Here is a 16323-nt window from a genome sequence, read left to right on the forward strand (position 1 = left end):
CATCCAACTGAAGTGTTCTTTTCCCATGTACTTGAGGACTTATGCTCTCTCTTCCTTCAAGTCTTTGCTCAAATGTCATCACCTTTTTTTTTTTTCTCCCTCATTGATGTATTGTTAATGCCTGAAACAACGCCTAACACATAGTAAGTGCTCAATAAGTATCTGTTGAGTTACTGAATTAATCAAGGATGTTTTGGAATATAAAGAGTGACAGAGTAGCCACTTTTGATTATTTGAAGGACTTTTAAGCAGAAGAGAGACTAGCTTTGTTCAGTGTTGCTTATGACCAATGGGTTGTTTGTAAGGAGCTGGATTTGAAATCAGTTACAAAGACTAAATTTCTAGCCAAGTTTTCCAACAGGGAAAGGGACTGCCTTGTGAGCGAGGGCCATGTTATTGAAAGTATTCAATAGGGACAGGAATAAATAACTATAGAAAGAATACATTTGTTCATTTGATGGGATCTGCATTGTGGCAGGCCCTGTGCTGTGCATTACGGCCACAAAGATGAATAGCACGCTTTTCCTGCCCTTAGAGAATTCCTAACATGTGAGGTGTTGTAGGACAGTGCCCAGAAGAGTGCCTGGCACATGGTAGGTGCTCTTTAAATATTTGCGTTGTGTTTTTTTTTTAATAACTTATTTTTGTTGTTCCTATGGAGAACATACACAGCAGAACATACACTAATTCAGCAATTTCTACATGTACAATTCAGTACATCGGTTATATTCTTTGAGTTGTGCAACCATTCTCACCCACCTTTTCCGAGTTATTCCTCCCCCATTACCATCAACTCACTGCCCATAAGCTTCCTACCTAATCTTGCAAGTTGCTGCTATCGATTTGATCCCACATAGATATATCTTAAAAGAGCACAATGTTCAAGGCCAACATCCTTTACTAGTTAAGCTAAACTATTGTTTGGTTTTAAGAAGACTTCAGGGAATATTTTTGGTTTAAGGTTTAAAGATTATTTTAGGACGATAGTTTCAGGGGTTCATCCAGCCCCCATGGCTACAGGAAGTCTGGAGTCCATGAGAATTTGAAATTCTGTTGTGCATTTTCCCCTTTTTGATCAAGCTTCTTCTATAGGTTCTTTGATCAAAATATTTAGTAATGGTAGCCAGGCACCATCCGGGTCTTATGGTCTCATGGCAGAGGAGGCAATTGTTTGTGAAGGCAGTTAGCCATACATTGTTTCCTTCCTGTTTCTAACTCTTCCTTCCTCTGTTGCTCCAGGTGAATAGAGACCAACTGTTGTGCCTTGAATGGCCACTTGCAAGCCATTAAGACCCTGGGCACTACCCAGCGAACTAGGAGGTAGAACAGAAGCACTAAATATGTTATTAGCCCAGTTGATTGGGATGTCCCATGAAACCATGAACCAAAAGAACCAAATCCCATGAGATGTGTGGTTGTACATAAGCAACTTTAGCCACTACCCATTCATTCACTCATTCATTCATTTATTGCCATTGTTGTATATATATCTATCACACAACTTTTCCCAACTCAACTTTTTATAGGTGTGCAACTTATTGGCAGCAATTACAGTACTCGGTGGTGCAACTCAACCCTTAATCAATGTGATTTTTTTCATATTTGTTGAATGAATGACTGACAGTTGGACCACACAACCCCTTGTCCAACTCCAAAATGTATTGTTTCCTGTGTAAGTGCATAGATAAAGCATATTTCTGCAGACTACTTGGCAATACGTGTCCAAGCCTTGAAGTATGCACATCCTTTGGCCCAGCAGTTTTGCTCCTGGGAATTTATCCTCAACAAAAAATGAGTGATGTTCACAAAGATGTGTGGACAATACAGGTTTACTGCAGTGAAATTTGTAGTGGTAGAAATTAGAAACAGCCTGTATGTTAGAAAATAGATTAAATAAGTTATGGCATGTGGTAGGCCACATAGTCATCAAAAGTATAGGGTATAAATATATGTATTATTGGTTTTTTTTTTGGCTTGCCTGTTTTGTAATTACCATGACTTAGCAAATAGCAGGTTACAAAGTTTGTTTGTTTGGTTTTTTTTTTAACAATTCTGTGAATCTAAGTGAAAAGTTTAAAGACGAGGGCTTGTTTCTGGCTTCTGCCCTTGGACAAAGGCATTTTTTTCTTAAAAGGGTGTGTTGTGATGTGCCCTTTGTTTTTCCCGCTCTCAGTCCTCATGAGATCACTGGCACACACTTAGGAGGAGCCAGTTTCAACTAGGAGATGCTGTTTTTCTTCATGGAGGGTCACATAGGAGTACAGCCTGTCCCGCTGGCTCTTCAGGCAGAAGGAGTTAGTGCTCCACTCATGTATCAGCTGTTAGCCGCAGAGCAGAAGCGCATACCCCTTAGAGCCTCCTTCTGTCTTGCTTTCAGATGGATGATGAGGAGGAGGAGGACGACATAGGAGAGCATGATGACGACCACCCTGGGATGGAGGTGGTGCTACATGAGGACAAGAAGTACTACCCCACAGCCGAGGAGGTGTACGGTCCTGAGGTGGAGACCATAGTCCAAGAGGAAGACACCCAGCCTCTCACAGGTGAATCAGAAGGCGCTGGGTTGTGAAAGGGGAAGTTGAAACTGGAAAACTTTGTTTCATAGCCATGAGCAGTCTTAAAAGTTCAGTGAATGAATTAGTCAGTTACTAGTTTCAGGTACTGTTTCTGGATTAAGATTCCATTAGCCCTGTTTTAATATTCAGTGAAAATCTTAGCTTATCGCTAAGTAAATAAGAGTTATTTCTTTATTTATCTTACATCTGTTTAGGTGTTTGAAGGCGATTACTAAGCTCTCCCTGTGGTCTGATATATTTTTCTACCCAATTAACGCCAACCCCCTTAAGCCAAACCTCGTGATGTTTGTTTTCCACCTCTTAATAATTTTCAGGAGCCTGGGTGGTGCAAGCAGTTGGAGGTTGGCTGCTAACCTCAAGGTTGTTGGTTCAAACCTGTCCAGTGGCTCTGCAGAAGAAAAGCCTGGCAAACTGCTTCCATAAAGATGACAGCTAAGAAAACCCTATGGAGCAGTTCTGCTCTGTAATACATGGGGTCATCATGAGTTGGAGGTTGACTTGATGGCAGCTAACAACAATCAATTTCATTAATCTTCTGGAAAATAGTTGCATTTTATAAATACAAGGAGAGATTTTGAACAGACATTGACCATAGCATGTAGCCATTCTCTCTCTTCCTCCCGTAAAATGCAGTTCAAACTCCTCAGTCCACAGTTGAGGGTCCTTCACTGTCTCGTGCCAAACAGCAATGTATGAGTGATCCTTGAGAATAAAATAGACGTCGTATATCATGTATTCCGAAGGATTAGTCTAGTGGAACAGGGATCTGTGTTTTTATGTTTTATGCTCACCTGCACATCAATCACTTTTTTTTTCCTAGAACCCATTATTAAGCCAGTGAAAACCAAGAAATTCACTCTGATGGAGCAGACGTTACCTGTCACGGTGTATGAAATGGAGTAAGTCACCTCTGCAGGAGTACTGTGGGGTCGCCTTTTCCTGGAGGAAGGAGGTAGTTTGTGGTTAAAGTGGCCATTGGAATGTGGGAGCAAAAATCTCTCCCTACATTTTGCCGGAATTTTCCTTCAGCTTTTATGGCCACTGGCGTATTTAGACAGAATCTTAATTTTTCTCTTAGCTCTTGTCCAAATCTCAGCTGTTTTCTTCCAAACCTTTCGTTTGGTATTGGAAGCCATCCTTTGAGACAAAAGTGGGTGTTTGGTCTGGTTTACCTACTTTGACTCAATAAGACTGTTAAGAAAGAACCCTGGGCACAGAGGTTAAGCACTCGACTACTAACTGAAAGGTCAGTGGTTTGAACCTACCAGCTGCTATGTGGGAGAAGGATGTAGCAGTCTGCTTCTGTAAAGATGACAGCCTTGGAAACTGTATGGGGCAGTTCTGCTCTGTCCTATAGGGTCGCTATGAGTTGGAATCGGCAACGGGTTTTGAAGACTGCTAAGCATTTTTTTTTTGTTTAATAATTTTTACTGTGCTTTAAGTGAAAGTTTACAAATCAAGTCAGTCTCTCACACAAAAACCCGTATACACCTTGCTACACACTCCCAATTACTCTCCCCCTAATAAGACAGCCCACTCTCTCCCTCCACCCTCTCTTCGTGTCCTTTTCGCCAGCTTCTAACCCCTTCCACCCTCTCATCTCCCCTCCAGGCAGGAGATGCCAGCATAGTCTCAAGTGTCCACCTGATCCAAGAAGCTCACTCCTCACCAGCATCTCTCTCCAACCCATTGTCCAGTCCAATCCCTGTCTGAAGAGTTGGCTTTGGGAATGGTTCCTGTCCTGGGCCAACAGAAGGTCTGGGGGCCATGACCACCGGGGTCCTTCCAGTCTTAGTCAGACCATTAAGTCTGGTCTGCTAAGCATTTTTGATACATAAAACCAAAAACCGAACCTGTTGCTGTCAAGTCGATTCCGACTCTTAACAACCCTATGGGACAGAGTAGAACTGCCCCATAGGGTTTCCGAGGAGCGGCTGGGGGATTACAACTGCCGACCTTTTGGTTAGTAGCTGAGCTCTTAACCGCTGTGCCAAAAAAGGGAGGGTACCAGCAGAGAGAGAAACAGTTAGGCTCTTCCTACTGCAAACTGTTTTAAAAACATCTTCATTGATGAAATGTACTCGTAAGGCCCCCACATTTCAAAGTGCTTGTGACTTCTTATTAGACTATGAAACTCTTTTGTTTGTGTCGTTGGGAAAACATGTTGATAATCTTGTACGTCTAAGAGTGGGCTCCCTTCTTAGGACGGTCAGCTCACCTTCCACCATTCAGACGGTTTTGAAACAACTTTTCAGTTGTCTTTAGAGTTGTCTTCAGATTCCTTCACAGTCTCAGTGGTGGTTTTCTAAACCTCCCATCTTTGAGAGTGGGCCTGATTTTTAGAAGAGCCCGAGTCGTCTGAAGGATACTTGCCAGAAACACTGTGGGCGATAAGCACGAAAGACAGTGCTGATTTTGATCAAGATGGAGGCCCTCTGCGCTCAACCTCATTGATGAGATGGAGTGTTCTTGAATACCTTTGTGAACTGATGGTGACAGCAGTGATTCCCAAGAGAAGCTTCCAAAGTGATTTTAGCCCCCTTGGCGTCAATGAAATGAATGTAGAGCATCTAGCCTGAAGGCTGTGACAGCGACAGGACGCACATAGATGTGCTTGTTCTGGTATTTGTTGTTTTGTTTTGTTTTGTTTTCTTCTCGCTGTATTTTTTTTTCCCCAACGTTAACAAATAACTTATTTTTATTTAAACATGTTTTTCAAAGGGCTTCAAACCAGTTAATTCCGGTTCGAGCCCCTGCTGAGAATTTTCATTTCTTTGTGTGTGTGTTTTAGGTGAAAGTTTACAGTGCAAATTAGTTTTTCATTCAAAAATGTTATACACAAATTGTTTTATGACATTAATTGCAATCCCTGTAATGTGTCAGCACCCTCCCTGTTTCCCTTTACACCCTGGGTGAGTTTTCTTGTCCCTTCTTGCTTTCTTGTCTTTGCTTTTGGGCAGGTTTTGCCCATTTGGTCTCGTATACTTGATAGAACTAAGCAGCATGCTCCTCACATGTGTTATTGTTTGTTTTATAGGCCTGTCTAATCTTTGGTTGAAAGGTGGACTTTGGAAGTGGCTGGAGTTCCGAGTTAGCATAGCATCCAGGGGCCATGGTCTCGAGGGTTCTTAATGTCATTATTTTATTCAGGACTTCAAATCAGTTCTGCCTGGTTTAGTCAAGGCTGACAAAGTGAAATCAGGACAGACCTGAATTTTAAAAATTTGGGTGAAACAGAATGAGAAGCAGAACAGGAAAAATTACGGCTTGAAGCCCTGCTAGAAACTTAATGTCCTTTTTAGAAAACAAGGGCAGTGTACACACTGCATAGCGACCAAATTTCTTGCCTGTTGGATTTTCAGCAGAGTTGGGAACTATGGTGTCCTGTTCGAAGATAGTGGCATTCTGCACCACTTTGAATGTGTGTTGCCTTCCGCAGTCCTTAAACTAATCCAGTCTCCCACACCAGATTCCTGAAAGGGCTTACCGCTTCTCTTCCGACTTTCCCCATTCCGAGGCTTCAACCCGTAATTTTTCTCGTTCCAGTTATCATTCCTGTTCACCCAAAATTTAAAACTTTGGGTCTGTTCTGGCTTCACTTTGTCAGTCATGACTGAACTGGTTCGAACCAATGTGAAGCCCGGATTTTACTGTGGGAGTCCCCACGACATTTCGTTCACAGGTTGCCACATTTTCTAAGCCAAGACTGTGTAGATGGGGAAATTCCGGTCTGCCTCTGAGCATTCTCCAGTTGGTCTGAAAGTTATTCCTTGGCTAAAATACCTAAAACACCTTTAGGGTTTTTTGTACCACTCTTGATTTGAAAACTTTTGCCAAAGTCCCTTTCTTCTTTTTCTTTCTCCTTTCAGTTTCTTGGCAGATCTGATGGACAACTCGGAGCTCATCAGAAATGTGACCCTTTGTGGCCATCTCCACCATGGCAAGGTGAGACACTTCCAGCTACTTGGAACAGAATTTCTCTTCATTCCTGCTCATTTTTCAGCCCTCGGCATCACAGAGGTTGCGGTTTGAGGTCCTAAAGCCGGGCCCCCTGACCCTGCGGCTCCCTACCTGTCATGAAGTCACCTTGTGCAATTCTAGCTTCTGCAGAGCAGTGGATGGGCCCTGTTCCTAAGCCACTTGCACGCCAGAGCCTTGTGTTTACATCTAATAGAAAAGAGGAAATTGAGCCTTACTCTGATTTTTATAAGTTTTCATTTCCTGGGGGATGCCTGTCCAAGAAGGATTTCATCTTTCATTTGACAATAACCCCGTGGCTTCTGTGTTAATCCTTTGCCCTCCCGTAGTCCTCCTTGGTTTCCCCTTCCTCTTCTTATTCCTAAATTGTGTGGTAGCAGTGGGAGCTGGGGAAAGGGCACAGTGGATTTTCCTTTGTAGTTGGCAAGTCTTAAACTTCTCTTCCCTTTCAGACTTGTTTTGTAGATTGTTTAATAGAACAGACTCACCCAGAAATCAGAAAACGCTATGACCAAGATGTAAGTAGAACTGCTGGTTGAGGGCTTAGGATGAACCATTCAGAAATACAGGGGTGTCTTTCTCCTTCCCCTTCTTTTTAAATACTGACTCCCACAGAGTGCTGCTTTATCACTTTAATCTCTGTTAATAGCCGTTAAGAACATAGTTGCAACTTTCTCAGGAGCAGTGCAAATACCAACCTGGGGTGTTTTGGGATGATCTGTTCTACTCTTGGAATTCTTCCTGTGTTCTGATATATCCTGATTTTATAGTCTGTTCTTTCCTGTCATAGTACTAATAGCCTGTTCTGTAAATATACAATGGGACCTCGTTGTTTTCATTGTAAATGTAAATGCCTCTGCATGAGGCCCGGTGTGGCTGTGAGTCTCAGTGCAATAAATGCTCAATCCCTGCCAGATTGATTGCCTTGTCATGTGGGTTGGGAGGTGGTGAGGAAAAGTGATTGATGCTTTGTAGGTGGGAGAGGAGTCCGGAGTCAGGTGATAACAACAGTTAATTTCTTTCAGCTGTGCTACACTGACATCCTCTTTACTGAGCAAGAGGTAAGTGTGTCTTGGGAAATCAGATGGTTGCCCGCACCAGACCCAACGAGATCCAGTAGCTTAGTAGGGAATGCGGAGGAGCTTTACGGTAGAACGTCAATCCCTACCATGCCTCCCTCCCACTCCCACCCCACAGCTCCTTGTCTTCCCTGTTTCTCCGAGTCACCCCTGATCTGTAACTTGAAAAGAGCTGGGTAGGTTAAGCAGTAGGGTAGGAAGGATTTAATAAAGCAGATACTAAGAGGTAATACCTACAGTTATGCTGTAAGTTATGCAGAAGGTCATCATGATTTTTAAAATGGCATCATTCTAAAAAAACATGAATCTGGGTATATGATGACCTCTTTGAGTACCTGTCCCTGAGAATGTCATTGTGTGTTCTTGTGCCTCTCTTTCTGTATAAGGAAGTGAGGGTTATGTCTCAATATCTTTCCCATTCTGTCTGTCTGGCTCTTTATCCCTTCTCTCTGGCCCCTTCTTTTTTCCCCTCTCTTTCTGTCAGAAACCCTGGTGCTATAGTGGTTAAGAGTTCAGCTGCTAACCAAAAGGTCGGCAGTTCGAATCCACCAGGTGCTCCTTGGAAACTTATGGGGCAGTTCCACTCTGCCCTATAGAGTTGCTATGAGTCAGAATCAACTCAATGGCAGTGGATTTTTTTTTTCCTGTCTATTTTTCCTAAGTGACCACGTGAAAAGCTCAAGTACATAAATACCAAAAAAACCAAACCCAGTGGCGTTGAGTCAATTCTGACTGATAGCGACCCTATAGGTCAGAGTAGAACTGCCTCGTAGAGTTTCCAGGGAGTGCCTGGCGGATTCGAACTGCCGACCCCTTGGTTAGCAGCTGTAGCACTTAACCACTACGCTTCCAGGGTTTACATAAATAGGTTAACGTAAAAGAACTTTAAATGATGCTGGCATGTGATAAGCAATCAACAAATGTTAACTATTATTATTTTTAGATGTATTTATAGATTGATTTGACTAGATTTTTTTAATATTTTCTATTTTTGTTTTTATAATGAGAATACTGTAATATTTACATAAAAAGAAAAACTAAAATGACCCAGGTTTGTTTTTTTACTTACGTGATGCTTAGTTGTTATTATTTGTTGTACTTTAGATGAAAGTTTACAGAGCAAACAAGTTTCTCATCAAACAATTAATACACATATTGTTTCAGGACACTGGTTGCCAACCCCCTGACATGTCAACCCACTCCCCTTCTCGACCTTGGGTTCCCCATTACCAGCTGTGCTGTCCCCTCCTGCCTTCTGGTCCTTGCCCCTGTGCTATTGTGCCCGTTTAGTCTCGTTTTGTTTTATGGGCCTGTCTAATCTTTGGCTGAAGGGTAACCCTCAGGAGTGACTTCTTTACTGAGACGTAAGGGTGTCCGGGGCCCATACTCTAGGGGGATTTTTCCCGTCTTTGTCAGACAAGTAATTCTGGTCTTTTCTTTTTTGTTCTACATTTTTCTCCAGCTCTGTCTGGGATCCTCTATTGTGATCCCTGTCAGAGCAGCCAGGGGTCGTAGCCGGACACCATCTAGTTGTGCTGGAGCTTAGTTATTGTTTTGGTTCCACTGTATGAATAACTGTCAACAGGAAGATAAGATTCCAGGACCCTGGATCCTGTTAATTTTGATACTGCTTTACTTGGGTTTTTTGTTTTCAGTTTTTTTTAGCATTTGAACCAACCTCCCCCCGCCCCCTACCAGAAAAAAAATGTTTAATGCCAAGGCATTTTATCTTCAAAGTCATGCTGTAGAGGCCTAGATAAAAATCATACCCACTACGAGGAAAGACTTCGGTGTCATTTACCATCAGCTGATAATCCCAAGAGCATAATGAACCCCTTTGGCATCGGAGAAGTCTTTACCACTCTCTGTGTGATTTGCAGAGAGGCGTCGGCATCAAAAGCACTCCTGTGACGGTGGTCCTGCCAGATACCAAAGGAAAATCTTACCTCTTCAATATCATGGACACTCCAGGTAAGACCTTCCTTGTCCTTTTCCAGTCAGAACCTGGTCTCCTCATGTTCTGTGCTCCCGCTTTCAGAGCAGAGCAGAGCAGAGCAGAGCAGAGCAGAGCAGCGGCACATCTTTGGTTTTGCATTCTCTTCACCTTGATTCAAATAATTAGAGAATTTTATTTGTGTACTCATTTCAGCCTGTATCAGGCCCCACACTAGACACTGGGGCAACAAAGCTGAATCAACATGGTCCTTGGCCTTAGGAACTCTCAGTCTTTTGAAGGAGCCTGTGGGTAGACATTGCCACCACACGGTCAGCACACAGGTTACGGTGGGAGCAGTACATCTCGCCCCATGGCTGTTCCTTCTCTTAGGGAAAGGACCAGCTTGGGGCAGAGTTTTAAACAGGAAAATTTGGGTTTGGGCAGATTTGCCTTCACTGCACCATGCGGTGCCCAGTGTCCTTGTACGTGTCAGTTCTACGTCCCACCTCACCCTACGCGTGCTAGCGTCTTACCGGGAACTGTCTCCCTGGAGCAGTAGCCCATGCTCCAGTTCTTCCTTTGCCCTTTCTCTTGCCTCCAAAATTGTTGGCGTGTCCCACAGAACCGATTACTGCTGATTAGACTAAGCTGGCGTGTGAGTGAGTGTGAATGTTACGCCCTCCTAGGTAAAACACTTTCCTCTTTGTATATATGGAGACCTGCTGTATAAAAGCTTAATGCAAACATGCTACGCAAGGGGTGAAATTTTTACACTGCAGGAAGCTGTGTACAGGAACATTTAAGAGTCTGCAAGCTTTGCTGTGCTCCTCAGATCACCCTACAAGTTAGTTGCCTCATCCTGCCTCTCCACAAGTGGCAACTTACTTGGTATTTGCTTTTCAGGACATGTGAATTTTTCTGATGAGGTTACGGCTGGCTTGCGCATCTCGGATGGAGTGGTTCTTTTCATCGATGCTGCTGAGGGGGTGAGTCAGGCTCTGATCTCTCAGAACCTCTTTCCTGTGTCCTGTTTGCCCCCCACACAATGCCTAGAGCACTGAGTGAGCAGGGAGCCAGAGAACATGAAGATTGATGGGATTAAAAGTCAGATTCTCTCTAAAAATGAGAGCAGCAAATAAAGTTAATCCTCATTATAGACTCCCTCACTCCCTGCCCATTGAAACTCAAAATGATAGGACCCATTGTTATTTAGGAAACACAAGGTGAGATGATAAACTTAAATAAAAGGGAGGTAGGAAAATATATTCCTGTTGATGGATTTAGCATGTTAATGAATTTTTCTAAGCTAGAGAGACACTGGAGGCCCAGAATGTCTTTCATACTTCTGAATTGGAAGCTTGGGTGTCTCAGTTAATGAAACTCACTCGTGTTGTCGTTGGTGAGATAGCCACCAGATGGAGCCAGAGTTGCCTTTTGTCAAAACTGGCTTCATTCTGGTATAATTTCCAACTTAATAAAAAGTTATAAAAATAGTACAAAAGAATGCATCTTATTTGCCTCATTTGCTTTGTAATTCTTTGCCTCCGTATATGTATATGTGTTTATGTATATTTTTATCCCCTGAAGCATTTGAAAGTAAAATATTTCAGAATGTATTTCCTAAGAAAAAGGGCACTCACTTAAGTAACCGTAGTACCATTACCAAAATCAGGAAATTCAACATTGCTACAGTACTGTTGTACAGATTTTATTGTGTGGACCTTATTCACTTTCACTAATTGTCTTATTAATGGTCTTTATAATGCTCCGCCCCCTCCCCCAAGCTACTGATCTGATAGCATTTCGTTTCCATGTCTTGTTACTGTCCTTTAATCCAAATGTTTCTTCAGCCTCTCTTGATTTTTTGTGACATTGACGTTTTTGAAGAGTACAGTCCATTTATTTTGTAGAATGTGTCTCAAGTTGGGCTTGTCTGATGTTTCCTCATGATTAAAACAAACAAAAAAACCAAACATGTTACCGTCGAGTCAATTCTGACTCATAGTGACCCTACAGGACAGAGTAGAACTGCCCCATAGATTCTAACTGCTGACTTTTTGGTCAGCAGTTGTAGCACTTAGCCACTACGCTAGCAGGATTTCCTTCCTCAAGATTGTTGTTGTTGTTAGGTGCCGTCGAGTCAGCTCTGACTCACAGCGAGCCTACACACAACAGAACGAAACACTGCCCAGTCCTGAGCCATCCTTACGATCATGGTTATGCTTGAGCCCATTGTTGCAGCCACTGTGTCAATCCACTTCGTTGAGGGTCTTTCTCTTTTCCTCTGACCCTGTACTTTGCCAAGCATGATGTCCTTCTCCAGAGACTGATCCCTCCTGACAACATGTCCAAAGTATGTAAGATGCAGTCTCGCCATCCCTGCTTCTAAGGAGCATTCTGGTTGTACTTCTTCTAAGACAGATTTATTCGTTCTTCTGGCAGTCCATGGTATATTCAATATTCTTCGCCAACACCACAACTCAAAGACATCGATTCTTCTTCGATCTTCCTTATTCATTGTCCAGCTTTCACATGCATATGATGCGATTGAAAATACCATGGTTTGGGTCAAAGCACATAGCTTTCAAAGTGACATCTTTGCTCTTCAACACCTTAAAGATGTCCTTTGCAGCACATTTACCCAATGCAATGGGTCTTTTGATTTCTTGACCGCTGCTTCCATGGCTGTTGATTGTGGATCCAAGTAAAATGAAATCCTTGACAACTTCAGTCTTTTCTCCGTTTATCATGATGTTGCTCATTGGTCCAGTTGTGAGGATTTTTGTTTTATGTTGAGGTGCAATCCATACTGAAGGCTGTGGTCTTTGATCTTCATTAATAAATGCTTCAAGTCCTCTTCACTTTCAGCAAGCAAGGTTGTGTCATCTGCATAACGCAGGTCGTTAACGAGTTTTCCACCAATCCTGATGTCCCGTTCTTCTTCATTTAGTCCAGCTTCTCCAATTATTTGCTCAGGATACAGATGGAATAGGCATGGTGAAAGAATACAACCCCCACGTTGTACTGTGGGGGCTTGCGTGTTGCTGTGATACTGGAAGCTATGCCACCGGTATTCAGATACCAGCAGGGTCACCCATGAAGGACAGGTTTCAGTTGAGCTTCCAGACTAAGACAGACTAGGAAGAAGGACCCAGCAGTCTACTTCTGGAAAGCATTAGCCAGTGAAAACCTTATGAATATTTCTCATGATTAGGTTCAGGCTATTTTTGGCAGGAATACTCCATAAGTACTGTGTTCTTACTAGTACATCCCATCAGAAGCTACATGATGTCACCTTATCCTATTACTGGTGATGTTAACCCTGATCACTTGGTTGAGGTGCATCTGCTAGGTTTCTCCAGTGTAAAGTTACTGTTTTCGCCTTTGTGCTAATAAGATAGTTTGTAGGGAGATACTTGGAGCCTATGTGTACATTGTATTCCTTATCAAACTTCACACGTGCGTTTTAGCATCCATTCATCATTCTTGGCTTATTTCTGTGATAGTTGCAAAATGGAGATTTTCTAATTCTTATTATTCCTATTGTATTTCTAAGTCGAAATCCTGTTGTAAGGAAGAGCTTTCCCTTGTTCCCTATGGGCTTATTTATTACCAGTAGTGACTCATGGGTTCTTATTTTATTCAGTGGGTTATAATCCACTACTATTCTTATTTGGAGCTCTGGTGGCGCAGTGGTTAAGAGTTATGACTCCTAACCAAAAAGGTCAACAGGTTGAATCCACCAGGCACTCCTTGGAAACTTTATGGGGCAGTTCTACTCTGTCCTATAGCATCGCTATGAGTTGGAATTGACTTGACAGCAGCAGGTTTGGTGCCTTTTGTTGTTGTTGTTGTTATTCTTATTTGTTTTTATGCTCTAGTTTCAGATTTGGCTAGCAAGAGCTCCTTCAAGCTGGCTTTTTTATCCTTTTGACACTTTTTTTTTTTTTTTGAGCACTTCTTTCCAGCACAAAGAGACATTCTAGACTCATCTTGTATGCTTCCTGCCCCAAACCTGGAATGACTGTTTTTCCAAGGAGCTTTGACTCCTTTTAGGTGGGAACTGGTGTTTAGAAACAAAGATCTGCATATGTGTGTTGCTGTTGGGTGCATTGCTTCTGGGTCCTTTCACTGAACAGGATTAGGTAATACACACACATCTACACACACCTGTATCTATTTTGCACATATGTATTTACATTTGACCATTTGTTTATCCTGATACCCCTAATTCCATTCCAGCACCACAGGCTCTTCCTAGCCTTCCTTTATTCCTTCTCCAGCACTGAGAAACTTGTCTCCCAGCGTTGTCATTTACGTATTTCTCAATCGTGCAAGTTGCCTCTTAAAGTTCTTATCTCCGCCTTTCAGAAGGTGCTCTGTCGCTCCACCCAACAATCTATATTTCCAGGCCCTCTGTCCCCCTAATACCCCAGGTTTTGAAATAGTATCCTCTTTGGTCCTGCTGTGGCCTTTTCTGCACCTGTTGCCACCTCCTGACCCTTGTGTTTCTCAGGTGATGTTGAACACCGAGCGGCTGATCAAGCACGCTGTGCAGGAGAGGCTGGCGGTCACTGTGTGCATCAACAAGATTGACCGACTCATCCTGGAGCTCAAGCTGCCTCCAACTGATGCTTACTACAAGCTGCGCCACATTGTAGATGAGGTCAATGGGCTAATAAGGTATAGGATCCCTCGGAGTGGGTTTCCTGTCCTTGGGGACTCTTGGTTTTTGTAAGTCATAACCCTGAACACCTTTGAGGGCAAGTGATCTGTTGGCATGTGTTGATGGCTTGTCAGGCAAGACTAGAGGCACATTCTGGCTTCTGTAGGGATTGCCTCCACAGCTTTGGCCTCATTAACTCTGTGTCACAACCAGTTGTGCTCACTTCACAGAGATCTTCATTTTAGTGTTGTGGTCAGTACCTTGGACTCTAGAGTCATCTTCACCACGTGTAATTTGGGGGAAATAAGTGTGTAAAGCCTCAGTTTCCCCATCTATAAAAAGGGAATAATTTTGCCAGATGGGATGTTATAAGAAATTAAATAGGTATTTGACATACTTCACTTAGCACAGTGCTTACATACTGTAACTGATGGGTGAATAACGTTAGCAGCTCTTAACTGGTAACCCAGACTCAGTGATATTAAGAAACTATGTTCTCTTGCTTCTATAGCTATAGCTGCTTTTCAGCAAGGTGGGGCCTTAAATTGTTAGTATGAGGGACAGTTGGGAGACCTTAGAAGACAGTATCAGGGGTGGCTTTGAAGAATATGTTACGTAGATCTTAAAGACAGTCTTATCTGCAGGCGGAGGCATGTACTGGGCAACTTGTTGAGGCCCTCTGATGGCCCTGAGAGGAGACTCCTCCTGAGAAGTCACCTCCACAGTTGAGGATTGGGGACGGGACCAAATGGCCAAAAGAGAGGTTTACCTTCGGGAGCCTCCCTGAAGTTTTGAGCACTGACCCTCAACAGAGGAATCTTCTCCCTATCTCTGGTAGGGCTGAGAATGACTAGAGTCTAGCATAACATCAGGAGTCTAAAAGGTGAAATGATCAACTTAATTAAAAAAAAAAAAAAGAAAGTTAGCAGATGGGATGGGGCTAAGTCTTGATCTGCCAAAATAGGAAGTCAAGAGTCAGCATATCAGATCCCTAAGCAAGAAATAGCGGTGTAAACCTACCATTTAGAACTACGAAGATAAATGCTTTAAAAGCTTCTTTGAAAGAGTTGGAAGCAGTTGCTTCTGAGAAGCATAACTTGGAGGTGGGGTAGAAAACCTGGCAATCTGCTTCCTGTAAAGATTACAACCAAGAAAATGCCATGGGGCACTTCTACTCTGTCACATGGGGTCATTTGCTATAAGTCGAAAATCAGCTTGATGGCACCTGACAACGACTTTAATTTCTAAGCTAAGAGAGTCCATAAAACAATATGCCAATAAGGCTGGGATCATGGATTCAGTCCCTGTGTGACAAATACTGATTTTCTTATAAATGTTCCTGAACTTGGGATGCTTGTGGCTTCTGTATGGCTTTTAAGATTCAACGTTTTAATGTAAATTGTAAAACTAAACACTATAGAGGAGAGTAGGGCAGTGAGGGTGGGGAGCAAAGTTGCTTTTCTTTGTTCTTTTTTTGCCCTTTAAACCTGGTGTTTATTACGGTTGTTTGTATTTGTGGAATCAAGAGGACTCTAAAACGTATTCCTGTCATATTATTTCCTGTGTTCCAAGGTCTTTGTCTCTGTCCTCCAAGTTTCCACTTGTCTGTTGGTGCAGTTAACTTTTCCAAGATTGTGCAGAATGTCCCCAGTGCTGGGCAGTCAGCTTGTTTCTAGGTTAGGGAACAACTCCATCATGTCGCTTTCTTGGGCCGGGGTCTCGGCAAGGCCGAGCCGATTATGTAAGCCCCTTCTGAAGGCTGGTGAGGCTGTAATATCACACCCTTGCCCTTTACCTTTGGCTCTGTGTCTGTGTTGCTGCACGGCCTGGCACTGGGCTCATGCCTGTCTGTGTTTCAGCATGTATTCCACTGATGAGAACCTGATCTTGTCCCCGCTCCTGGGCAACGTCTGCTTCTCCAGCTCCCAGTACAGCATCTGCTTCACGTTGGGCTCCTTTGCCAAGATCTATGCTGACACCTTTGGTAAGTTCTGGCTGGCAGTCTGTCTCACCAGCTTCCCTGGAGCCATGTGTGCCTTTCCTGCCGAATGGCACAGAAGTTGGCTTTGTGCCAGAGTCCCCTGTCTA

At 43.1% G+C, this 16323-nt stretch overlaps 1 protein-coding gene across 3 annotated transcripts in view; it reads left to right on the forward strand.

Annotated features, from left to right (window-relative positions):
* Positions 1-16323, forward strand: part of EFTUD2 (elongation factor Tu GTP binding domain containing 2) — a 41988-nt gene that overhangs the window by 9720 nt on the left and 15945 nt on the right. For all 3 annotated transcript variants that reach the window (XM_003414291.4, XM_010594522.3, XM_023553752.2), the window contains exons 3-11: positions 2378-2543; positions 3397-3475; positions 6446-6521; positions 7007-7072; positions 7580-7615; positions 9514-9604; positions 10473-10555; positions 14086-14252; positions 16095-16219. In XM_003414291.4, coding sequence (XP_003414339.1) covers positions 2378-2543; positions 3397-3475; positions 6446-6521; positions 7007-7072; positions 7580-7615; positions 9514-9604; positions 10473-10555; positions 14086-14252; positions 16095-16219 — 889 coding nt within the window. The remainder of the gene's footprint in view (positions 1-2377; positions 2544-3396; positions 3476-6445; positions 6522-7006; positions 7073-7579; positions 7616-9513; positions 9605-10472; positions 10556-14085; positions 14253-16094; positions 16220-16323) is intronic.

This window comes from Loxodonta africana, chromosome 18 (assembly GCF_030014295.1).
Source record: "Loxodonta africana isolate mLoxAfr1 chromosome 18, mLoxAfr1.hap2, whole genome shotgun sequence".
Lineage (NCBI taxonomy): Eukaryota > Metazoa > Chordata > Mammalia > Proboscidea > Elephantidae > Loxodonta > Loxodonta africana.